Source organism: Mixophyes fleayi, chromosome 2 (assembly GCF_038048845.1).
Source record: "Mixophyes fleayi isolate aMixFle1 chromosome 2, aMixFle1.hap1, whole genome shotgun sequence".
Taxonomy (NCBI): Eukaryota; Metazoa; Chordata; class Amphibia; order Anura; family Limnodynastidae; genus Mixophyes; species Mixophyes fleayi.
The window spans coordinates 156,672,887-156,699,604 of record NC_134403.1 but is presented as its reverse complement, the minus strand read 5'-3'; the positions used below and the strand labels follow the sequence as shown (position 1 = coordinate 156,699,604).

General features: G+C 37.8%; 1 protein-coding gene across 1 annotated transcript in view; it reads left to right on the top strand.

Moving 5' to 3' along the window:
- The window catches only part of TMEM47 (transmembrane protein 47), a 109,085-nt gene that overhangs the window by 33,576 nt on the left and 48,791 nt on the right, over positions 1 to 26,718 (top strand). Inside the window, exon 2 of the mRNA XM_075200305.1 lies at positions 26,273 to 26,413. Coding sequence (XP_075056406.1) covers positions 26,273 to 26,413 — 141 coding nt within the window. The remainder of the gene's footprint in view (positions 1 to 26,272; positions 26,414 to 26,718) is intronic.

The following is a 26,718-nucleotide window of genomic DNA, read 5'->3' as shown; positions in this document are numbered from 1 at the left end:
CCTCCCAGCCCCCTCACGCACACCTCCACTGGCTGGCTCCCGGAAGAGAGCCGAAGAAAGTAGGTAAGTATGGCGTAAAGTCCGTTTCTGAGCATAAGCAGAACAATTTCACACAAGATCTGGCACACAAATGGACTTGCGTCCAAAGATGAATCAGGCCCAATATCTCTTAATTTATCCCTGAATAGCTCGCATGTTCTATAGCTGTCTACAGTCATCACTTTAAACCATCTCCCAACAACATTAACTTTGTATTACTATTCTCACTTTTCACTTATGAGCACTTGACGCCTACATTAGCCTTCTTAACCTGATATCTAATACATTATGGGCCTGATTCATTAATGAAATTAAAGCACAAAAAGGAGTATCTTGCACCTGGGCTAAAACATTTTGCATTGGAGGGGGAGGTAAATTTAAAATGTGGCAACAGATTTATTGTTGGGGTAGGGCATGTCCTTGATCAACTGTAAATTTCAATGTAAATATAAAGCTATCAAGTATTTGTGTGCTACATGATAAAAGAGCCAGTACTTAACTTATGTGCAAAATAATAAACTAATTTGCACCCCTTGCATTGTAACATTGTCCAGGAGAAAACTTACTCTTTTTGTTGCCTTACTTTTCTTTATAAATCGGGCCCTAAATGTTTATCACTATACAGTCATGGGCAACAGTTTTGAGAATTATTATTATCGCAGATTTGTAAGACGCCACAGTGCTCCGCAGCGCCGTACAGTAGGGAAGACAAGGACATACATAAAACAGTACATACGTAAAACATGAAGAGACCAGGCAGACAAAATGAATGGAGACATAAAAAGGGTATAGAGGACCCTGCTCAATAGAGAGCTTACATTCTAAGGGGAAGAGGGCACAGCTGAGACAAAAGGAGCGAGTGTGGCTCAGAGAATGACACAAATATTGGTTTTCACAAAGTTTGCTGCTTCAGACCTTTTTGTCAGATGTTGCTATGGTATACTGAAGTACAATTACAAGCATTTCATAAGTGTCAAAGACTTTTATTGACAGATACATTAAGTTTATGCAAAGTGTCAATAATTGCAGTATTGACCCTTCTTTTTGAAGACCTCTGCAATTCGCCCTGGCATACTTTCAATTAATTTCTGGGCCACATACTGACTAAAAGCCGCACATTCTTGCCTAATCAATGCTTGGAGTTTGTCAGAATTTGTACGTCCACCTGCCTCTTGAGGATTGACCACAAGTTCTCAATGAGATTAAGGTCTGGGGAGTTTCCTTGCCATTTACCCAAAATTTTGATGTTTTGCTCCCCGAGCCACTTAGTTATCACTTTTGCCTTATGGCAAGGTGCTACATCATGCTGGAAAAGGCATTGTTTGTCACCAAACTGTTCTTGAATGGTTGGGAGAAGTTGCTCTTGGGAGATGTTTGGCCATTCTTTATTCATCGCTGTGTTCTTAGGCAAAATTGTGAGTGAGCTCAATCCCTTGGCTGAGAAACAACCCCACACATGAATGGTCTCAGGATGCTTTACTGTTGGCATGACACAGAACTGAGGTTAGCGCTCACCTTTCCTTCTCCAGACAAGTGTTTTTCCAGATGCCCCAAACAATTTTAAAGGGTATTCATCTGAGTAAATGACTTTACCCTAGTCCTCAGCAGTCCAATCCCTGTATCTTATGTAGAATATCAGTCTGTCCCTGATGTTTTTCGTGGAGAGAAGTGGCTTCTTTGCTGTCCTTCTTGACACCAGGCCATCCTCTAAAAGTTTTTGCCTCACTGTGCGTGCAGATGCACTCACACCTGCCTGCTGCCATTCCTGAGCAAGCTCTGCACTGGTGGTGCCCCAATCCTGCAGCTGAATAAACTTTAGGAGACAGTCCTGGCACTTGCTGGACGTTCTTAGGCGCCCTGAAGCCTTCTTCACAACTATTGAACCTCTCTCCTTGATGTTCTTGATGATCCTATAAATGGTTGATTTAGATATTGGTTTATCTTACTAGCAGCAATATCCTTGCCTGTGAAGCCCTTTTTGTGCAAAGCAATGATCACTGCACGTGTTTCCTTGCAGGTAACCATGGTTAGCAGAGGAAGAACAATTATGCACTCACACCTGCCTGCTGCTATTCCTGAGCAAGCTCTGCACTTGTGGTGTCCCGATCTTGCAGCTCAGAATTAACTTTAGGAGAAGGTCCTGATGATTTTTGGACATACTTGGGCACCCTGAAGCCTTCTTCACAACTATTGAACCTCTCTCCTTGAAGTTCTTGATGATCCGATAAATGGTTGATTTAGGAGCAATCTTACTAGCAGCAATATCTTTGCCTGTGAAGCAATGTTTGTGCAAAGCAATGATGACTGCACGTGTTTCCTTGCAGGTAACCATGGTTAATAGAGGAAGAACAATGATCTCAAGCACCACCCTCCTTTTTAAAACTTCCAGTCTGTTACTCTAACTCAATCAGCATGACAGAGTGTTCATCAGCCTTGTCTTCCTTAACACTCTCACGTGTGTTAATGAGAGAATCACTGACCTGATGTCAGCTGGTCCTTTCGTGGCAGGACTGAAATGCAGTGGTCAGGTAATCAGGAGTTGCACCTGAGTGGTGTTGTGAAAAGGCTACAAGGCAGCTCAGTCAGCCTCTCACTGCCTGGGGATAGGGACCGTAGAGTCTCTGTGAGAGAAAGCCTAATATCCGCCTGTAAGTGACTGTCCTGAAACTTCTTTTTGCTTTGTCTTAGTCTGTTAGTCAGTAGATAGTACCCTGGACTATATATATATATGTATGTATGTGTGTATTTATATATATATATATATATATATATATATATATATATATTCCATAGTTCCAAAGAGGAGGGTAGGGTGCCATGTTTCAAGGGGGAAGTGAAGTTTGACTGACATTCTGCAGCATTAGGTGGCAGATAGGGTTAAATTCTTGCGAAGTGATAATAGTTTATTAATCATCATCAGTTATTTATATAGCGCCACTAATTCTGCAGCGCTGTACAGAGAACTCATTCACATCAGTCCCTGCCCCATTGGAGCTTACAGTCTAAATTCCCTAACATACATACACACAGAGACAGACTAGGGTCAATTTTGATAGCAGCCAATTAACTTACCAATGTGTTTTTGGAATGTGGGGAGGAAACCAGAGCACCTGGAGGAAACACATGCAAACACAGGGAGAACATACAAACTCCACACAGATAAGGCCATGGTCAGGAATCTAACTCATGACCCCAGTGCTGTGAGGCAGAAGTGCTAACCACTAGGCCACCGTGCTGCCCTATGTGGTCACTATATATATATATATATATATATATATATATATATATATATATATACATGTTAACCCGTGCATGATACTCATGCATTCTAGTCAAATCAAATATATTATAGTTGCAAAGCGGGGAGTAGGATGCCATATTTCAAGGGGAATTGTAAGAGTTTGACTGACAATCTCCAGCTTAAGATGGCAGACAGAGTTAAATTCTTGCAGAGTGATAATAGTTTATTATTTTGCACATAAGGTAAATACTGTCTGATTATTCATGTAGCACACAAATACTTGATAGCTTCTTTGTACACTGAAATTTAAGGTTGATCTAGGAAATAAAGCCAGTATTTTCCTTATGTGCAAAATAATAAACTGATATGCACCCCTGGCATTATAACATGGTTTTGTCCAGGAGAAAACTTAAGTAAAAAAAGATGAGTACTTTCCTTAATGAATCAGGCCCTATATTATTAACAGGTGACATTCATTGAATATTTTTTTTTTTCTGTGCGTTCTTTTGCGAATTTATATTCCATATATGTATTGGATGTATCCTGCAGTGTATTACCTAGCAGAGCAGACCTACACCCGTGGTCATCACCAGACATATCTTCAAATACACTCCTTGCGGGAATAGGGATCTGCGTACACCCGTTTCACGTGATCTTTTTACAGACATACATTACGTTTGTTTTTCGTGCCTTAATGAATCAGGCCCACTGTGTCATATATCTTCTGCTGTGGAGAGAGGAGGGACCAACACCAAAGTACTATTATTGGGAAGAGGGGACATTCATTAAACTTCTTAGATAAAATGTAGATATTTTTTATGCCAATAAATGTGTTTAGTGGGATGGGGGGGCAGTGTTTTATTGTGACATATTTATGTGTTCTTAATGTGTTATAGGGATGAATGACTAATAGTATAGTCCTGGTTATTGTGCCTTTGTAAGTAGGAAAACCATGAAATTATTTTATTTTTTTTCCTTTTAATAACTGCCATCTTCTGACAGTTATGGATATAAGCAACAGTTCATTTAGAGGTCTAGAAATAAATTAAAAAGAGTGTCAGATAAATTATATATATTAAATGTCAGTATGTGGTAGGAGTTGAGTGAAAGTAAATGAGAAGAAAAAAAATCTTGGTGACAGAGGACTATATGGACAGATGTGTGATAAATAGCCTGTGGACTTTGCCTCTTTATGGAATGTTGAGCTGAGTGAGGTCATGATGTGACATCATAATAGTAACTGCTGATATCACTGCTTCAAGACTCCACCCTGTGTCACACACAGCCAGGACACTGACCCAGCACCAGCAGACATCACCAGCTCTCCTGCACATACAGACTACATCCTCTGCACCTCGCCATCCTCTGACATTTACTACAGAAACTTGTAGCCATATTGCCAAAAGAAGCCAACATTAGATAAGTATGTCATCATAAACCTGTGGATGTGCCTGCAGACTCGGAACTTGATTGCTCTAAAATTCCACCTTCACATGATCATGTGAAGTAAAATGTGTGTTTATCATGTGAAGGTGAAATGTGTGTTGATAATGTGAAGGTGAAATGTGTGTTGATCATGTGAAGGTGAAATGTGTGTTGATCATGTTGAAGGTGAAATGTGTGTTGATCATGTGAAGGTGAAATATTTGTTGATTATGTGAAAGTGAAATGTGTTGATCATTCACCTTCACTTGATCAACACACATTTCACGTTCACATGGTCGACACTTATTTCGGCTTCAAACGAACAACACATATTTTACCTTCACACGAACAACACACATTTCACCTTCACATGATCAACAAGCATTTCACCTTCACATGAGCAACAAGCATTTCACCTTCTCAGGAGCAATACGCATTTCACCTTCACAGGATCATGTGAAGTAAAATGTGTGTTGATCATGTGAAGGTGAAACTTGTGTTGATCATGTGAAGGTGAAATATGTATTGATCAAGTGGAGGTGAAATGTGTTGATCATTCACCTTCACTTGATCAACACACATTTCACATTCACATGGTCAACACGCATTTCGGCTTCAAACGAACAACACACATTTCACCTGCACACGAACAACACACATTTCACCTTCACAGGAGCAGCAAGCATTTTACCTTCACAGCAGCAACAAGCATTTCATCTTCACAGGAGCAACAAGCATTTTACCTTCACAGGAGCAACAAGCATTTTACCTTCAGAGGAGCAACAAGCATTTCGCCTTCACAGGAGCAACAAGCATTTCACCTTCACAGGAGCAACAAGCATTTCACCTTCACAGGATCAACAGACATTTCACCTTAACATTTGCTTAAGGCTCAGTAATTTATCTCTGCATAGCCCCTTAATGCCCAGAGGGAAGGGCAATCCTTGCAGCCATGGTTCCCCAGAGGTTTCCTCCACAGGGGGTTTTTCCTCTCCTGAGCGCTGAAGGATGATTCCTCGTGAGTCCAGGGGTATCCACTATCTTGGTTCTCTTATAGAACAAGTTTGTAAAAGCCATAGGCCAATTTTGACCATATGTTCCTATTTTGTTATGCAGAGTAAGAAATGTATGTTTTAATTTTAAAGAAAACTTTAATAAATATATTTTAAAATACTGTATATTTGCATGATTTTCCTTTTGTTTTCTGAATAAATGCTTCTGAAATGGGAAGAGAAGTGGTTTGTGAGATAATGACCGGGGGCAGAGATGGTAATGGAGAGCAGTACAGGGGTTGCTGAAAGAATGGAATCTCAGCTTACTAAACATAAACCACAGCTATAGAGAAGAAAGAGCTTAGAACATGCAAATCTGAGGGTTAAGTAGGAAAATACTAAGGCTAAGTGCACACAAGTGATTTTAATGTATCTGTGCTATTTCTAGTTTTCTGTCTTCTGTGGATGGACAAGATAAGACATGTCCTTTCTATCCACAGTAGTCTTGGGGGTATATTTACTAAGCTGCGGGTTTGAAAAAGTGGGGATGTTGCCTATAGCAACCAATCAGATTCTAGCTGTCATTTTGTAGAAGGTACTAAATAAATGAAAGGTAGAATCTGATTGGTTGCTATAGGCAACATCCCCACTTTTTCAAACCCGCAGCTTAGTAAATCTAGCCCCTGGTCTTTGTGAACAAACCACCCTTGTGCAGAGGTATTGCTTCTTCTCATGTATCAATGACTCCTAGTGCCCCAGTCTCACCCTAGTGTGTCTCCACCATCTACTGATGGAAACACGGGGAGTACCATGGGCACTAGATCTAAGGAGGGAAGATGAGGCAGTTGATGTTTATAAGACGTCATAAGAACTAATGATACATCTAAGAGATATGTGGTCAAAAAGAGGTAACAAAAAATTATGTGTGTAAATGAAAGATATATCAATGTCATATACAGCTGCTGCTTTTATCCACCTGTTTCCTGTCTGCTTGGAGTGACTTCACCTGAAGAAGGGGGGTGGGGAGGAGGTCCCCATACCCAAAACAGTGTGTGTCATGACACCCACCTGTATCACAATAAACCAGATCTCATCAGTGTTTGAAACACATATTTGAGGTGTGTTGCCTGATATAATGATTATTATTGGATATATGATTAGGAAGTGGAGGAGCCCAGAGAGCATATTTAGGCACCACCGCGTCACATTGGGCGTGGAAGAAGGAGACAGACCCGACTGTGAGACTTGGAGAGAGTGGAAAACTGAACAGAGGATCCTGGCACATGTTGCAGCCTTTACACAGAAACATAGTATCTGACAAAGACAACAGCAGTCTATTTAGGAAGCACATAAATTTATATAAATATAAATTATATATATATATATATATATATATATATATATATATATATATATATATATCTTGGGGACTTGGGGATAAAGTTCATTGTCATGGCAAAGAGGGACTTTGAATTTAATTGCAATTCATCTGATTACTCTTTATGACATTCTGGAATGTATGCAAATTGACATCATAAAAACAGCAGACTGGGTGAAAGATAATATTTGTGTAATTCTCAAAACTTTTAGCCATGACTGTATACGACTGTATACCAGTCCCTAACTGCAAACTTAGGCCTGTTTGACAGTTGGAAAGAGGCCCTGGAACACATCTTCTCTGAAAATCGTCGCTAAGTGGAAGTCATATTATCGGTAGGCCTCATCCCTTATATATTGATTCAGGTGGGAGGGGACACTTTACAGGTTAAGCAGTCAATTTAATATTTTATATTACAGGTTCACCCCATGTCATATTATCATAGTTTGCACTACTTGTAGGGAGGGTGCCAAATTGTGTGTTTATTTATATGTGTCTTTAACATGTCTGTGTGTGACTGTGAAAGTGTATAAATCTGTAATATTGTGTGTCTGTTTCACAGTGTATATGACATACTTGCCAACCATCCTAGAATGTCAGAGAAACGCCCTGAATAGTAGGTGATCTCCCTGACTCCCTGGATTGTCTGGCATTCTCCCTGATGCTCAGCTAGTAGAATAAGTGATTGGCTCCTCCAAGAGGGAGGGCTGACAATTTTAGCCCAGTAACTCAGCCCAAGGTAGTCCACTATGGGACCGGCCAGCTCCTGGCTACACCCTCTCTGGCAGTTAAAAAATTGTGTCCTATTTCCATGCATTGATTCCTATGGAGGTTATAATTTTCATGGAGACCAAGATTTAATCAAAGAAAGGCAGGTAGCTAAGACAACATGACTTCAGTAGTGGATACAGAAATGTAAAAGGCAACTGAGTCTCTGAGTTGCTTTTCTTTAACGAGGGAGAAATCAGTGGTTCTCCCATTCATTGTATCACAATCAGGTTTGTTACCTACTGGAAAAGCATTTCACTGACTGATTATTATTTTTTTAAACTAATGGATGGCATTTCTTATTGAGAAATTATTTTCCTGTATTATAGTTTCAATGAGGCCATATCACTTTCTCACTTTGTATCTGCTCTCTGTTGTGTATTGGCTTCACTCTTCTTCCTACTGCAGCACAAACCCAGAAGTAGGGACTGTGCACAGTCTGATTTTTGGACTGCAGTATGCACAGGAGCAGGGAGATATAAAGGAGCAGTAATTTGGAGACAGGCAGTCAAGAAGCTCCTGGTGACCTATAGGTACAAAACAAGGTGTGTCTTGGGGAAAGGTAAGATGAGGGAAGTATATTATGTTTTTATTGAAAATAGGGACACTATGTCTATAGAAAATTATATTGTTTAGCTCTCTATGGTGTGATGCCACACCATACTATAAGTTCCACCTGGTGTTGCTGGGCGTGCCCCTGGTTAGCAATGGATATACGCATGGATGGAGCTAGACACGCCGCTAAAGCAGAGCAGGACATGCCCTTGTGCACTGTCCTAGTAGTTACTTGTGCAGTATCCCTTGAATGAGTTTACAAAGAAGGTGTAACTAGTGTTAATGAGATTGATTATGTTACCAGTGTTAGATTACATGTTGATTTCTGTATACATTGAATATATATATTCATTTCTTTGATGGGCTGTATGATGTTTAATCAATACTTTCCATTGCTATAATAAAAAATATAATATAACACATATTTTTGGTTGTGTGACTCCATCAGATTAAATATTATCAGGGAACTGTAGGGAGGGGTCTCCTGAATCACCCCTGGTACTTAAACCTCAACTATTTACCCTAAGTGTAGTATATATTCAGGTGGAGGCACTAGCTCAATAATACCTAGTAAAGGGTGTTAAATAAGGAAATATGGTGTATGCATCTGAATACCTACCATCATGTATGAATTTTGATTTTGGGACAGAGTGCACACAAGAAGGGGATGTGACCATGCTTCATGTGAGTGCTTCGGACAGACCCACACCCTGCCCTAATATTCTATCCTAATAACACCCTTGAATGGCTTCACTGAGGGGGACATATCGCCCAACTATCCCTAAATTGTCCTCATAACTGGGATGGTGCGGTAGTCTTCTCAAATTGGCATAGACATGCATAGCACATCTCATTGTCTAGAAGTGCCCCAAGTTAATATTAAGCCACACAGTATTGCTTCAAGTTCATATTATGCAAAACATTAGTGTCCCCAATTCATATTGTGCCAAAGAGAAGTGCTTCCACTGTTCAGAATAGCAGTGACCCCAATATCATGTATACATGCATATGATAAATAAACACGTATTAATAAAACATATAGGCATTAGCAGCACCTCTCTTTCCCTAAGTGTGATTCACCTCTGGAGTCTGCATATCAAATCCATATCTCTTTAATTCTGCAAAGGAACATGGGATGACATGCTGCAGCTGAGCATGCGCAGCAGCTTCGTTTCAGACATCTGCTGTATAATGACCGCTTGAAAATAGAGAGAAGCTGCAGCTTCTCTGTAGCATGCAGTAAGTACTGTGGTGGTTTAATGTACCGCCTTTAATCCAGCTGAGCATTAGGGTGTGCCTGGGCACACCAAATACAACCCGTGCAGACGTCTATGCAAATCGGGAATGTATTTCCTAAATCTGAATAGTTGGGAGGTTTGCATCTGTATTTGCTATTCCACAAAGTCTAATAAGTTTATTTCAGTACACAAAGTATGAATTATAACATATAATGTACCATCTAATTACACTATGAAGGTGTACTGGAGTTTCTACGACCAAAATGTTAGCATCAGATCCTTCAAGTAAGTTGAAGTTCCTCCTGTAAGTTGCAAGGTGGGGGTCTCCTTACTTGGACTTGTTTTTCCAGCATGTCTCACAGATGCTCGAATGAGATCTGGGGAATTTGGTCAACCTTGAACTCTTTCTCATGTTCCTCAAACCATTTCTGAACAATTTTAGCAGTGTGGCAAGGCATTGTCCCGCTGAAAGAGGTCACTGCCATCAGAGTATACCTTCGCTCCCCATGCACATCAATGATCCCTGGGCGCCCATGACCCTCTCGCCCAGTTCACCGTTTATTCCTTCCTTGGACCACCTTTGGTAGACAATAACCACTGGATACCAGGAACACTCCACAAGACCTATCATTTTAGAGATGCTCTGAATCAGTCATCTAGCCTTTACAATTTGGCCCTTCTCAAAGTTGCTCAGATCCTTACTCTAGCCCATTTTTCCACTTCCAACACATGAACTTCAAGAACTGACTCTTCAGTTGCCTAATTTATCCCACCCCTTGACAGGTTCCATTATTACAAGATAATCAATGTTATTCACTTCACTTGTTAGTGGTTTTAATTTTGGGGCTGATGGTGTAAAGAACTGGTGTTACTTCATGAATTATTTCTACTTGAACACTATAAACACAGTCATTACAAATGATCTTCTATATTGTGTCTTGAAAAAATTAGGCTTTTATTACAAATAATCTAGAATAAATTGCCGTTTCATATTCCATATTTTTAGTATTTGAATTTTAATCTTTTATTAGGCATTTTAAAATCCTTGCATACTCAATATCCCCTGACTACAGCTAGGCTGATTTATACCTGTAGTTTTATACCTGTACACTTTCAAGAATAAAATAATTTAATTTATCCTTAATTATGCTGACCAAAAATCTGTATAGTATTGCATTACATACCTGTTTTAAACCATTCAAACTTATATTGTCACCCTTAATGTTAGTTTTATTATGTTAAATGCAGGTTATTTTAAGATTTCTATGTTTATATGTTTGTTTAGTGCTTATATATATATATATATATATATATATATATATATATATATATATATATATATATATATATATTTATGTGTGTGTTTAATAAATCTGCTTATTCAAACTAGTGTTAACTATAGCCAAGGACTGATTAGAAATTGTCTACATGACTGTGAAGACAACAGGGTTGGTACCTTCTAGTGGGTTACTTAATCACTCTGGCACAATATCACCTGGATGCAAAGAAATACGATTTATTGCAAACTCAATCTGTACACATTCAATAGTTCCATATTACAGCCAAAGCTTTATTCCAATAACCTGCGCTGTTAACATCAACAATAGTTTCATAATATGTCTGGATGGCAAGTCTGCAGCACAGGTGATAAATACTGGAGATTAGCAATGTTGACAACTGTGCAATATTTGTTCTTGGGCAGTAGAAAGGGATAGCGGGTAATAGCGGTGTGTGTATCAGCCTGGGATACTCACAGGGCCGGCTTAACCGACGTTGCATATTGAGAAGTGACGGAACATGGATCACTGCTCAGTCTTCATCCAATATAGCACACCCTCAGAAAGTTCACATCCTATCTTTATATCCTCTGATGTAGTTATCATTTCTGTAGCGAGCTTTATTATGCCTTGATGAATGGTCTGCCATAGTCTTATGTTTATCCTACATGTCCCCAACCTCTCAACCCACACAGTCTGAAAAGTTCATTAAGTCCCAGCGATTAAACAATAGACCCACTAAGCTGCATTCTAAGGAAACCTTAGAAGGAATGTATGCAGCCATAAACATTAAATTAAACATCAACTAGTTAGATACAGTTTACAGATACACTATGTATACAATGGTTCCATATGAAAACATTTATATACTCATGGGTATCTACATAGCAAATCTACACAAGGTTGTTATGTTACCTCATACATATATTTTGTGGTAACACACAGGACAAAGTCCTTTGTGGTACTCAAGTTGGTCACAGTGCTTTCTCCACAATGACTTTTAACTTTACTGATAGAGTGCAAATTTTGAAATATGGTGATAAACTGTGTTGATCTTCAAATGATTTATGTATAAATAAAACATGATGAACCTTGCTGTGGAAAGAATCATCCATTGTCATTACCTATTTCAATAAATGAGCTAATATCTTTAAAGTCTCAAACAATCTAACTGCCATAGTCAGGGGCGCACGCAGGATTGTTAGGGAAAATAAAAAACACGCGAGAGAGCTGCTGCGCATGCGCTTTCGGCAGCACTGTATACAATACAGCACCGCCGCGGACGCTTCTTTGACAGCGCCGCGGCTGCTGTATAGTACAGTGCCGCTATGTGGGGCACTTTGTTAGCGGAGGGGAGGGGTTTCTGGAGACCCAGAAACCCCCCCTGTGTGCGCCACTGATAGTAACATAGTAACATAGTTGATGAGGTTGAAAAAAGACACCAGTCCATCAAGTTCAACCTATTTTGGATCTCCTGCGATCCCTCTCTTATATTTGAAATTGATCCAGATGAAGCAACCGTCAACCTGCTTCAATTGGGTAAAATCTCTCCAGACCCAATATTGCAGTCCTATTTGTTCCTGGAACTAGTACTATCCTTCATTTTAATTAACGGTTGTAACCCCAGATGCCCTTTTCCAATAAAAACATATCAGTTGAATCTGCCATCACAACCTTCCCTGGCAGTGAATTCCATATCTTGACTGCCCTTACTGTAAAAAAAAACCCTTCCTTTGCTGGTTGTGAAACTTCCTCTCCTCTAACCTTAGGGGGTGACTACATGTCCTGTGTATAGTCCTTGGAGTAAAAAGTTTTCATGAAAGTTCTCTGTATTGACACTCAATGCATTTGGACATAGTAATCATATCCCCTCTTAGATGCCTCTTTTCTAAAGTAAACATGCCTAAACTGGCTAACCTTTCCTCATAACTTAATGCTCCATACCCTTTATCAGTTTTGTTGCCCTTCTCTGAACCCCTTCTAGTTCCAAAATGTATTTTCTATAGAGTGGTGCCCAGAACTGTACTGCATATTCAAGATGAGGTCTGACCAATGTTTTATATAATGGCAAAATTACACTGTCTTCACTTGCATCTATGCCCCTTTTTATGCATGCCAATACTTTATTGACTCTTGCAATTGCTGCTTGACATTGAGCACTAGTGCTGTCTACAAGTACGCTCAAATCCTTTTCCATTATAGAGTCCCCTAAATTTTTCCCATTTCATTTATAGATTGCATGCTTGTTTTTGATCCCTTACATTTATCTATGTTAAACCTCATGTTCCATTTGGCCACCAAATCCTCCAGTTTATTCAAATCCCTCTGCAGAGAAAATACATTTTCCTCTGATTTTATTTGCAAAGTTTGGTGTTATCTACTGAAATGGAAACTTTACTCTCTAAACCATCACCAAGTTCATTAATAAATATATTAAAAAGGAGTGGCCCCAGCAGAGAACCTTGAGATATACCACTTAAATATTTGACCAATTAGAAAATGTTTAATTTATCACAACTCTCTGTTCTCTATACTCCAACCAGTTTTTGACCCACGTACAAATGTTGTTTCCTTATTTTGTAAACGAACCTCTTGTGTGGCACTGTATCAAAGGCCTTTGCAAAATCTAAGTGGACTGATATGGATAATCAATTGACACAAAATGGAAGTTGAATAAAGAGCTGGTTATAAAATTAAGTTAAGTTAAGAGGTAAGAAAACTACGTTCATAAACAAATATTGCAAATTAAGCTGTTTTATTCTTGTATAGACATATTGCTCAGGGTATCTCTACAAAAAGTGCTGAAGTATTATATCTAAAGGAAATGTGCCCTCCATAAATAGAGAAATAGGGAAGTTGTGGTATAATGAGACATTGAAGTTAGCGCATGATAAGATGTAGCAAGATTAACTTGGATTAATGCCTATATCTGGGGGGCGAGGGGAAGATATTGATGGTTCCTGATATGTGGAGAGATATTATTGGTCAAAAGTCTTATATGATGCTTTTCTCTACGTACTAGTTTGTGGTTTTAAGAAATAAAAGGCTTGCAAAGGTATTGTGAAGTTACCATTGTTCATTTTGAATTGAATGGTCTGTATTGCGCATACATAAATAAAGAACATATTCTGAAGAGACTTCGTTTTTGGATTAATTCTACAAAGGTCCATAACAAAGACCACATCTACTGTACCACCATGGCCTAAATTCCCACTAACTCCCTTGCAGAAACTAATTTGATTAGTTTGACATAACCTATCCCTCACATATCCATGCTGATCCCCACAAATAATTTTATTGTGCATCAAGTAATCCTGAATACTATCCCTTAATACACCTTCCAGTAATCTTCCCACTATTGTTTTCAGGTTTACAGGTCTATAATTCCCTGGTTAAGGATCTCGTCCCCTTTTTAATCGATGGCACTAAATCTGCTATTCACCAATCCCTTGGTACTGAGCCAGATGAAGTTGAATCTATGAACATTAAGAATAGTGGTCTAACTATTTCTGAGTTTAGCACCATAAGAACCCTTGGGTGAATGCCACCTGGACATGGAGCTTTATTTATCTTAATATTCTTCAGTCGCCTTTGGACTTCTTCCTTTTGTCAGCCAAGTATTAATTAATGGCACAGTTGTATTTCCATTTTTATGTATTATTCCTACCATTTGTTCCTCTCTAGTAAATACTGAACAAAAGAAAGTGTTTAATACCTCTGTTTTTTCCTCATTAGCATTAATCAATCCACCCATCTCACTTCTTAGGGGTCCTTTATTTTCTTTTTTAATCATTTTGCCATTTATATACTTAAAACACTTTTTAGAGTTTGTCATACTTTCTTTTAAAACTTGTCTTTCATTTCCTAATTTAGCCAATCTAATTTATTTTTGCATGATTTATTACATTCCTTGTAGATACAGAAGGACTCTTCAGTCCCTTCAGACTTAATCAATTGAAATGCCTGCCTATTCCTTTCCATTTCTTCCCTTATCTTTTTATTTAGCCACATTGGTTTAGACTTAATTATTTTACATTTGCTCCCCATAGGAATGAACTTGTTGCGTATATCTTTCCAACAATATTTTAAAAACACCCCACTTTTCTTCTGTATGCTTTCCTTCAAAAACTACATCCCAGTCTCTGTACTATATAGGCTCCCTTAGCATATTAAAATTTGCTGTTCTAAAGTTTAAAGTCCTAGTTGATCCCTTATACTGTTGCTTCTGTAAACTAGTTTCAAATGAGACCACATTATGACCACTGCTTCCCGAGTGCTCCCTTACTTGAATATGTGATATTATGTCTATGTTATTTGTTATTACTAGGTCCAGTATATTTCTAGTTGGTTCCTTTACTATTTTGGACATTTAATGATCTTTTAGTGTGCTTAGAAACCTGTTGTCCCTAGCTGTACCACAAGTCTCAGCACTCCAATCAATGTCTGAATAATTAAAGTCCCTCAATATTAAAACTTGACCTAGTAGTGTAGCCTTTTCAATTTGCTGTAGAAGATGAAAACATTGCTTAGAGATTCTGGTCCAGGTTGACATGGCATGTTATCCTGCTTGAAGTAGCTATTAGAAGATGGGTTCACTATAAAGGGTTGCACATGGTCAGCAACAATTTACAGATAGGCTGTGGTATTTAAATTATACTCGTGTGGATTTAAGGTGTCTAATGTGTGTCAAGAAAATATCCCCATACCAGTACACCACCACCACCACCACTTACAGTCTGCACAGCTGATACAAGGCAAGATGTATACCTGGATCAGTGTTGTTTATACCACACTCTAACACTACCAATTGCATGTTGCAACACAAATGAGAGACCAGGATTTTTTTCTTAATCCTTTAACTGTTCAGTTTTGGTGAGCCGGTACCCACTGTTGGCTCAGTTTCCTGTTCTTATGTGACAACAATGGGACCTGGTGTGGACTTCTACTGCTGTTGGCCACCCACTTCAGTGCTCAACATGCTGAGTGGTCAGAGATGCTCTTCTGTTCCGCCTAAATTGGGATGGTTGGGACGTATGTATTACTACTTAATGGACCACTAAACCACAAAATAATATGAACTATGGGTGTAAAATGTTCAGTGCACATTGTTCTGTGCTAACCTGACAATTCACTTTTAAAAAGTAAAGTATTATCTCCCCATTCCATTACAGACAGTTAACGCTCCTCCCACTTCTTTAGGAGCATTCCCTAATGGGATCTGGAAAAGAAGCTGAGAATGCTGTCAGTTTAACCACTGTGACATTATTGGCCCTGTCCCTATGCATAGGTCAACCAACTTACAAAGTGAATTTTTATAGACCATCTTCCCCATAGCAAAGCAACCTGCTACAGGGGTGGGAAAGAGGGTATGGTTGAGTTATTTAGATATATTTAAACACTACAGTTATTTAATGAATATTATTAGCTCAGTATTACACAGCATTTATTATATATTGCTGTCAAACAATACTTTACTTGCTATGTAATTAATTTCTTTAGTGAAAACAGGGGAGAAAGTTTATCTTCCTTTCCTTCTAAGTATATTTTCAGCAAGTAATATTTTGTCGTGAAGATGAGATTTTGATGCTTTCCAAAGCACAGATGAACAATATTGCAGCCTCCTGAATTGTGTAGTGATACTGGAATTAATGTTACCAATGCCTAATGCACTTTTCTTTTCTCTTACCACTTGTGGAAATGACTTTGTAATTTCACCCACTTACACCAATCCACAAGGGTATACCAGCAGGTAGATAATGAGATCACATTGTTTTATAACACAAAACACTCTGTAATTGTACCCCTGCTATTGTGTCCAGTTCACAGGCATCAGCACATTTTGTCAAGACTGAGACATGAAAGCTGCTTAGACGTTTTTTCCAAGGTGATACTTTCATAATGACATTTGGCACACGCTCAATCAAAATGACTGTTCATAAGCCATAAAGACAATTTAAAATGTTGATATATGTATTGTTTATTTTATATATTGTATATACCCCAGACACCTGGATGTAAACCGTTGCAATTGATTCCCATATTATATTTGTTTTACAATAAGTTTGTTAATTTTTCACATTTTGGGTCTGACTCATGTTCGGAGGTAAGTCTGTTTGCCTGCCGTGTGTTGCGTAAAATAGCTCTGTACATGCTCAGAAATTAATGCATTTGCATGCAATTTGTGTCCGAATGCAAATGACACTTATGAATGCCTACGACTTGAAGGACGGAATGGGATTGGGAATGGTGAATATAAGCAATGTAAAGTAAGAGAGTGCCGAGGGTGTTGCGATGCAGATGAGGCAAATTCAAGTTCTGGGTTTCTCATAAGTTCACTTGTTTGAGCCATATCAATTTCACCAGCACCAGGGCTGGTGTAACTATTTGTATGAATTTATTTCAATTAGCATTGCAGTCCACTGATGTATGTCATTGCAAAAGTACAGATTTTTGTATCAGAAATGTATTTAATTCTGATGCAGTAGGCATATGTTGGACGAAATGTGTTTTTGTAAGAAAAGAAGAAAGGAAAACCCATGATAATTAGGTATTTTCCTTTGTGAGTGACCAAAGCATCTTTTAGCCTGAAGGCACAGAAGGGGCTTGTTAAACTTTAATCCTATATCTTAGAGATATAGGAAACTTAGCAACAAGTAATTTAGGAGATGCCAACATGTATGTCAGAAACAGTACATACAGAGCTCTGTTTGAGCATGTAATGTATTATACCATGTGTTTCGTCTGGATGATCACTAGAAACTTCAACCAGTGTGTAATGGTCCTGCTTGAAGGTTCTGCCTGCTGTCTATTGCTTGCTGTATCCTGTGGCCAATAGATAAGAACTTACACTCTAATCCTTTCCCCGGCGGTCCTGTGTTGAACCCAACTACCCAGCAGTGCTAATCCATAGTAAGCAGACAGGAGGTACTAGCTAACTGACAGCAAAGAGGCTCTGTAGAAGCTATATTAGCTACCCCGGTAGTAAGTGGTTCGAGCCGTGAAGGAGCCTAGTGGTGGCAGCGAGATTCTCCTACAACTATTCGCAGTTGGTATTTGCAGTCGGCGAATGTCTGGTAGCAAGGTGACATCAGTAGGAGTGGTCACTGATAGTTCCAGTAGGAGTGGTCACTAATAGTCGGTTTCTGACAGCAAGAAAGAGAACCAGATAATCTATGTAAGAAAAACATCCCTTTATCCTTCTTCCCCTTAACAGCCAGGGTGGCAAAATAAGCCCATCCGGTCACAAACTGTATGCAAGTAAGATAGACAATAAAGACGCATTGTATGTACTGTACGCTTTAAGAACATCTTATTTATATCTTTAATGTAAGAAACAAATATACATTTTTTAAACTATTTATCCATATTTTATTACTGATTATACTGTTTAGATTTGTTCAATTATTTTATAATAATTTTTTTTGTATGCGTTCTTATGTGACCTTATTTTGCACAATGTTTGTGTGCATACTGCAGTCTTGTCTATCTACATCTACATCCAGCATGTAATATTTATGCATAGTGTACTTAAACTTAGATTCAATTGGAAATGTATCTTGAGATCTGCTTGAATTTGAATACAGTCGGATCTATGCTGAAGATCTGTTCCCTTTTTTTAAACGCAAGTTGCATTTCGATATGAATCAGGCCTTTTGTGTATAGAGCTATAACATTCCTTCATTGCTACAATGTTTCTAAAGCATACATGCCAGAAATGTTTACATGGTCTGTTTTAGATTATGATGTGGAAAGAATGTAGTAAAATGTAATAAAGTAAAATGTAATCAACATCACGTAAATTAGTTATTGAAATCTTCATAATTTGCGGTCTGCTGAGGAAAGCTTTAGGGTGAATCAAATGAGCAGATTCTTACCTGTTGTTTTATGTGCTGTAGAATAAAAGAGACAGATGTGAGGATGAATGAAAAATGAATGAACAGAATTATGGACCAATCCTTTAGATAATATCTGTCTGGGAAACTGTACATTAACATAAACTCTAGAGGATCATATTCTATTATATTAGAAATAACATGAACAGTTGGCATATGCCCTCCTCTTTATAGACACATTATACTATCATAATTTTGTTAAATGCTCTTATCGCAAAAGTTAACCTTTGTTTAAAAGCTAGTTGAATGCCTTCGCTGTCATATATTGTAATATCCTCTTCCCTAGCAAGATATTATTTGTAGCCAAGCTCTTGCTCATATCTGTGAACATTTTTTTCATGTGAATATAAAACCATCGGGGGCATTGTATTATTAAACATTGCTAATTGGTGTAAATTAATGTAAGCATTGTAAAAATGTGCACATTGCACATTTTTTATTAGAGCAAACTATTTTAAGATCCACTTTTAGTCATAATTTGTAAAGTATTCCATGTAACTTTTGTATCAATTTGCATTTTTCAAACCAATTAAAACTCTTTCCCTGAAGGAAACAAAGATGGAATTGTCATAATTTACATTAGTAACAGTTAGGCTATGTACACCCGAGTATTTCAGGTAAATTACAGGTTCAAAATCTCTGTCTTAATTTATATGGCGAGTCTGAAAAAGAGAACATTTTATAAAGAGAATAATAGAGCATGTATAGAATAGTGCCACTTCCATGCGCAACTCATTTGTATGGAATCTAAAGGATAGTGCCACTTCCATGCGCAACTCATTAGTATGGAATCTAAGGGTCATTTCCTACTGGCATCAAAAACATGTCTTTGTTAGTATATTTTAACGCTAGTAAAGGCATGTAAGTAAGTATGGAGATGGAACCTGTTGGTTCCAATGATCCTACACCTACTTGAACTTGTGCCTGTGGTTAGGAGCAGCAGCAGCATGTTTTTACTCTATTTAGCTCCATTTACTTCACTAGTGAACACAAGGAGGTCAAATACAATAGCGACTGACATAGGGATCTCTTTTTATGCTCTGTAGCACTCTATTAACCACAAAGTGAACAAAGCTGGGCTCAGACTCAACTAAAATGGGTCCATTTATAGTGTAGGATGACCCATACTAATAGGCTTTCATTTATGCACACCTTGCTTCCCAGGATTGACCTAATCAGTGAAAAGGAAAAACATGTGTTACAATCTTTTTCTTCATCTATCTGTAACTATATTTGGAGACGATTTGGAGAAATGCTAATATACAGTTAGCATTAAGGTGCAGTTTATAAATTATTTCCTAAGGAAGTAAACATGTTCTGATGACCAAGGATAGCTGCAGTACATGTGTTTCCATTAAACTTGAATATAATATATATATATACATATATATATATATATATATATATATATATATATATATATATATAAATATATATATTCATTCGTATACATTTGTTTGAAAATAAAGATGATTTCATCCTGAGGATAAATAACTGTATATGACTAATTCAACACTGGATTGTAATGGAAAGCTCCATAATCATATATGGGGTGGGGTACGGCATATCGATGCTGAGTACCCCGACATGAGGACTTCGAAGGGTTCCTTCTCAGCCGTTAGCGATGATGACTCCTCTTCAAAGCGACTTCACCCAATCACGGTCCAGTAAGAAGCCGGCTCCACTTCATGATGTCATTCACCATGACGATGGTATTATCGCTGTTTTTAAGGGGGTAATGTAAGTATGCAACCATGTACAATGTAGTTTACAAAGCCTTCTACATTGTACATGGGTACCCCCTTAATAACAGCGATAATACTGCTGCTATATATATATATATATATATATATATATATATATTATAATATACAGTGACAAATCAAAAGTACAAAAAGTATGTTTTACATTTCTGTTGCTGATTTACATTTGCTGATCTCAGGATGAGGGGTAGCAAAGATACAGAAGTATCTTGACCAATGGCTTGTCTCAAGAAGACAAAGAGACAAAAAGTGAAAAATGAGTCCATGGTCAAAGGGTTGGAAAGATAAGAATAATGATAAAAGTCATGGTATTGGAGAATAGGTGAAGGAAAAGCAGAGTTCAAAACAGTGTTTATCGCTTCTACCTTGACTAGGATCAGTGTAGTGTAAAGTGGATGCTAAGATGAATAAAGCCTCAAGAGTATAAGGTTTGTGCTTGAGATATCCAGGGTGTAAATGTATCAATCCATCTAAAAAGGAAAGGAGGTGTTGCACAAAACAATCAATCAGATTATAGCTATCATTTATTTACTACATTCTAGATAATGATAGCTATATGGTATACTGAAAGATGGGAAGCTATACTTGCTCAGTCCGGGCCTGTCATGCAGCTGAAGTGACAGTGTGACACTCAGAGTAACAAATCAGGTTAAGGTGGCCAAGAACTCCTGGAGGTCAACCATAAGATCTTTTCTCTCATGAAGAAGTGTGGTCCTATACAAAGCCTGGCTGATGGGTAGAGAAAACTCATCTGATGACTAGGGATATAGGAAAGGAAGCAGCTTGCAGTGCAAACTGTATGTGGATTTGGGTTAAGAGCCAATAACTCCATTTGCAGTTATGGGAGCCAGGGTGTGGTCTTATCCAGCCACTCATGGGTTAAGTTGTGTCACCAACATCTGATATTTGACCTTGCAGCCATGACCAGTTTGCTATAGAGCTAATGTCATTTCACATGCTGTTGCTAAATTGCTGCTGCAGTGCAAGCTGCTATGATACTCCAGCAAGATACATTTTAGGTAGGAGCCAAATGCAGCAAAAATTGTGTCGTGTTCTAGTTAGAGATTCCAGGAGTACAGATTTACAGCTCCTAGGACACCCCTTGTCAGAGGTAGCAGTCAGGTACACACTCTCTTAAACAAGAGGTTTGTCTTAGGAGGATAAGTGGTGATGGATGTTTTTTTGTGGTCAACGTGTTGGAGAGAGTAAAATACAGGGGGATCTAAGCTAAGATTATAGGATTATATTTCTCTCACAGGTTATGAACATTTTATTCCAATATACCAAGGGTGGCTAACCAGTCAGAGACTAAGAGTCAAAAAATATATATTTTATATATGTGTTGTATACATGCGCACACATACTGTACACACATACATTGAAAATACAACATAATCTACGATATCTTGCTAAGGTAAGAAGATATCCAACATTACCAAAAGGGTTCCAAATAAAAAACAAATCAGCACAGCTCTGCACTGCACAGCTGTTACCTCACTGCTGTGTCCAGCTGAGGAAGGTTCCATGGGTTACTTACACTCTCTTCACAGTAGCTCCTGTTGCTTCTGCATCCACAATCACTGAGGAAGGAATTTTTGAAGTGGTGATAAAAAAAAGTCATAAATGGCAAACATGCCATCAGACCTCTTCACATTCCCATCAGATCTCCCCACATGCCTCTAATGTACATCTTAGCCTCCCCACATGTCATCAAAGCTCTCCAGATGCCATCAAATTCCCCAGAAACCCCCATCAGATATTCCCATATGCCCATCAGACCTCTCCACCTGCCATCAGATGCCCCCACATGCCATGAGATCTACCCACATTCCTAATACATGCCATCAGACCTTCATACATGACCCTTAGAAGCTCATCAACATGACATGCGACCAGATCTCCCCACGTGCCCGTCAAATGCCATCAGACCGCCCGACGTGTACCTTACATGCCCATCAGCCCCCCACATGCCATGAGATCTACCCACATTCCTCATACATGCCAATCAAGCTTTCATTCATTCCCACAGATCTCACTAGATGCCATCAGATTTTCTTACATGTCCATTAGCCTCTCATATGCTCCTTACTTACCTGTCACACCTCCCACACAGACGCTGGAGCCCGCGTAGAGGAAAGAGGGAGAGTACACTACACACTATCCTTTCCTGATTGGTTGTCTGTGAAAACGTGACCTCCCTGCGTTCTGCAAAGGAAGTCACATTATTCGGCTGCACTCAGTCAGCTGAGCAGTCAAATGTTTCCAAATTTGCTGCTGTCAGCACCTGGAGCACTCTGCATGGGTGACACTCCCGGGTAGCTGGTCAAGAGCCACATTTGTAAGCTCAAAGAGACGCATGTGGCTCAAGAGCTGTGGGTTGACCACTGCTGCAATATACCATAGCCATAGATTAGTGAAACAATCCAGTAATGACATTCGAAGACTGCAGTTTTCTTATAGTTTATATATAAATATAGCACTACATGAAAAATAAATAATGAAATCACTAAATAAAGCAATACATAAACAAAAATCAAAAGTAAAATCAGCACACTAAGAAAGAAAAGTGGCAGAATATAGCATGTTTACATTTTGCCTTGTTCTTTAACTAAATATACTTATAACTGAAAGCTTTCGTCATCTGTTTATAATATCTCTTTCTCCCAATGAAGGTCAGCAGTGCTTATGAAACTCCTACTGAGGGATCTGTGAAATGCACTTTACCCTTCTCTAAGGGTCATTAGCATTTTCATAGTTCAATGTAGTTCTGGAATTTAAGTTTTAGTCTTGACTAGTTCAAGTCCATTTTAAAACATCAAAGAACCGTAAGACACTTATTTGATAATTAATCAATTTCCTAGTAACTAAAAAAACAATTGCCAGTGATAATGTCTTTTCCTGCTCCACAAATAGCTTTCTCCATTTGGAAGAAGCTCTGGCAGTGGTAGAGTTCTGATTTAGTTATCCATTTCTCAGAAGCCAATTATCTGATTATTATTTATATTTATTATTACTTTTTCTGGTGTTTATCTTAATTATTTATTTTTGTATAAATTATTCATATTAGATCTTTTATTTACTGTTTTGCACAATTCATTTTCTTCTTACTGTACTTAATGTCATGCCACTTCACTAATGATTATATTCTTTTCCTACTCTGGGCCAAGTTTTCTATAATTTCTTCCCACTGTTTCATTTTACCTCTTATCATATTTAATTCTTAATTACTTTGTAATATAATATAATTTCTAATTTCCAGGTCAATTTATGTTATCTGCTTTTAATATCCTATATTTGTGGGTCACCGTTCTTCCAATTAAAAGTAACTGTTATTATCTCTGTGTGCTATTACTTATAATGATTACATCATCCCAGAATCTTAATTGCAATTCAGTTTACAAAAAATTATGATAGTTATAGGGACTTTTGAGTGTAGTGATGATAGAATAAAGAATTATATATACATTACAGGGATTAAAATATATTTTTCCCTTTATGTTATTAGGTTCTCGTAACTCACCAATGTCATTGTTTTTTTTACCTTGTATATTTCTTTTATACACTCCGTCAATGGTTCCAACAATTACTGCTCGTTTTATAGGTTCAACATAAAGATAGCCACAATTTGTATTTTTTGTAACTTTTAGTGTGTTTTCCTATGACCTTGTTTAGTAATATGAGTTTTAGAGGGCTTTCCCTCTAGAACTTCAGGGTGAACCTTGCCATTAGCTGTATTGAATAGACACCCAGTACTTACGATTTGCTGGGTCCTCTGCTCACCTACAGTGTTGAGATCTGTGTACAGGAGGAGAGAAGGAATCCAATAAATTGTTAGCTGGTTGTTTGGATGCAAATGCCTCTTTCATTCAGAATCTGACTTTAATCTAAATCTAATTCCTGGTCCACATCATCATCATCACCATTTATTTATATAGCGCCACTGATTCCGCAGCACTGTACAGAGAACTCATTCATATCAGTCCCTGCCCCATTGGAGCTTACAGTCTAAATTCCCTAACATGCACACACACACACAGACAGAGAGAGAGAGAGAGAGAGAGAGACTAGGGTCAATTTTTTATAGCAGCCAATTAAACTACTAGTATCTTTTTGGAGTGTGGGAGGAAACTGGAGCACCCGGAGGAAACCCACTCAAACACAGGGAGAACATACAAACTCCACACAGTTAAGGCAATGGTTGGGAATTGAACTCATGACCCCAGCGCTGTGAGGCAGACGTGATAATCACTTAGCCACCGTGCTGCACATACATCATTATTGCAGATGACAAAATGATCGTAACTACTTAGTCCCTACTGAATTGATCAAGTAGGGGAAGACACGCCAAAAAATCCTATTATGGGGGAAAAATCATTTTATGTATTTCTGTAAATCAGGTTTGTGTTAATCTCTACATTAACATGGTTAGAGGCATAGAAATAGGATCCTTCCTGATTACACTATAATGTGTGTCCATTCTTGGCACTGAAATATTGATTAAAAAAAACAACAGATTATAAATGATAAATTGTATAGCACCATTGTGTTGTTGTTTTTACAAGAATGCTAACTGGATTGGCAAGCCAGCTGCACCTTGAGTCCTCCCTCACAAAATATATGAACATAAACATGTTTTTCTTAAAGAGAACAGCATTGATTTAAGGCAAAGCAACATATATCTATGAAACATCACTATATCAGTTTTGGGTAAGGATAATAGATTTTTTGGACAGTATACATTTTTGGTAAAGAAAGTCACATGCATGTTATGAGCACAAGAATAATTGGGGAAAACTAGTCAAACTAGTCGAACAATAAATATGATGTAGTTCTTTAATGTGGAACCACATTTAGCCAAATGACAATTAAAGCATTCATTTATATGTAAATTAGTGTGCATTTATGCAGCTTTTTAGCAATTTACAATGTATGTATCAGTAAATTGACCTATACATTCTTCATACTCTAACGTATACTAAATTACTAAATTGCACAAGTTGATTGCAGTTTAAAAGTAAGTTTTATCATTACTTACACTATGCCTGGTAAAACCACGCAGTGAATTTTCCCAGCGGGGAATTTGTAGAACCAGCATCTGACACATTGTTGATAAATGTATTTTTTTTATTTGCTTTCAGTGTTCCATTTGAATAGATGATAATGTATCTGCTGTTTTGTTTTCTGCTTGCTATAACTCATGCATGCACCAGTTGTTCTGAGGCTGCCAGGAATGCATTTCTTGCTAAAATTGATTTACTTCTATTCAGAACAAAATTGGCATAGTTTACATTGCAAATTATTTCCCAGGAATGAGGTCTAATAGTTAACATTTCTGTGGGCTGCCGCACTGAAAACTGCTGTGTGTTTCTTTTGCTCATGTAATATATATATATATATATATATATATATATATATATATATATATATATATATATATAAATATATAAATAATTTTGCCCCCTTAATCAAGAAATAATTATTACACTATGTATTTCACGTAATAATTGTTAGTAAAATCAATGTATAAGCCAGCAGATCATTTGACCAGTCAATGTGTATGTCTTTTAAATGTTTGTTTCTTTAATATTATATTAGATATTAAGAGAGCTGAATAGTATTTTGAAATCACTTTATCTGCTAGCATTTTTTTTTTATCTGTTGTTACATTACTTATACACTAACTTTTTTTGTCTTTCTTCTACAGATTGGCAGATTGCAACCCTTGCCTTACTACTCGGTGGTGCTGCCATTATTCTCATTGCTTTCCTTATTGGCTTAGTCTCCATTTGTGTGGGATCTCGCAGGCGGTTCTACAGACCAGTGGCAGTCATGCTTTTCGCTGCAGGTAACTTTTTACAGATGCTGAAATTTCCAATTCAATTAGGCTAAAGCATGAGGGTGTCTATTTGTAGACGCAGTGTGGCCATTTAGAATTAAACAGCTAAAACAAGATTTTTTTAAGGAACATAGGATATAAAATTGAGCTATAAAGGGAGACAGAAGAGCAGGTAGCTGATTTTTTTCACCATGCTTAAACTCTTGACTCAAATACTTTTAATGGGATAATGGGATAAAGCAGAGCACAGTTAGGCAAAAATACACAAATATTTGTAAAAATATTAAAAAACACAAATACTACAGTTGAAATAG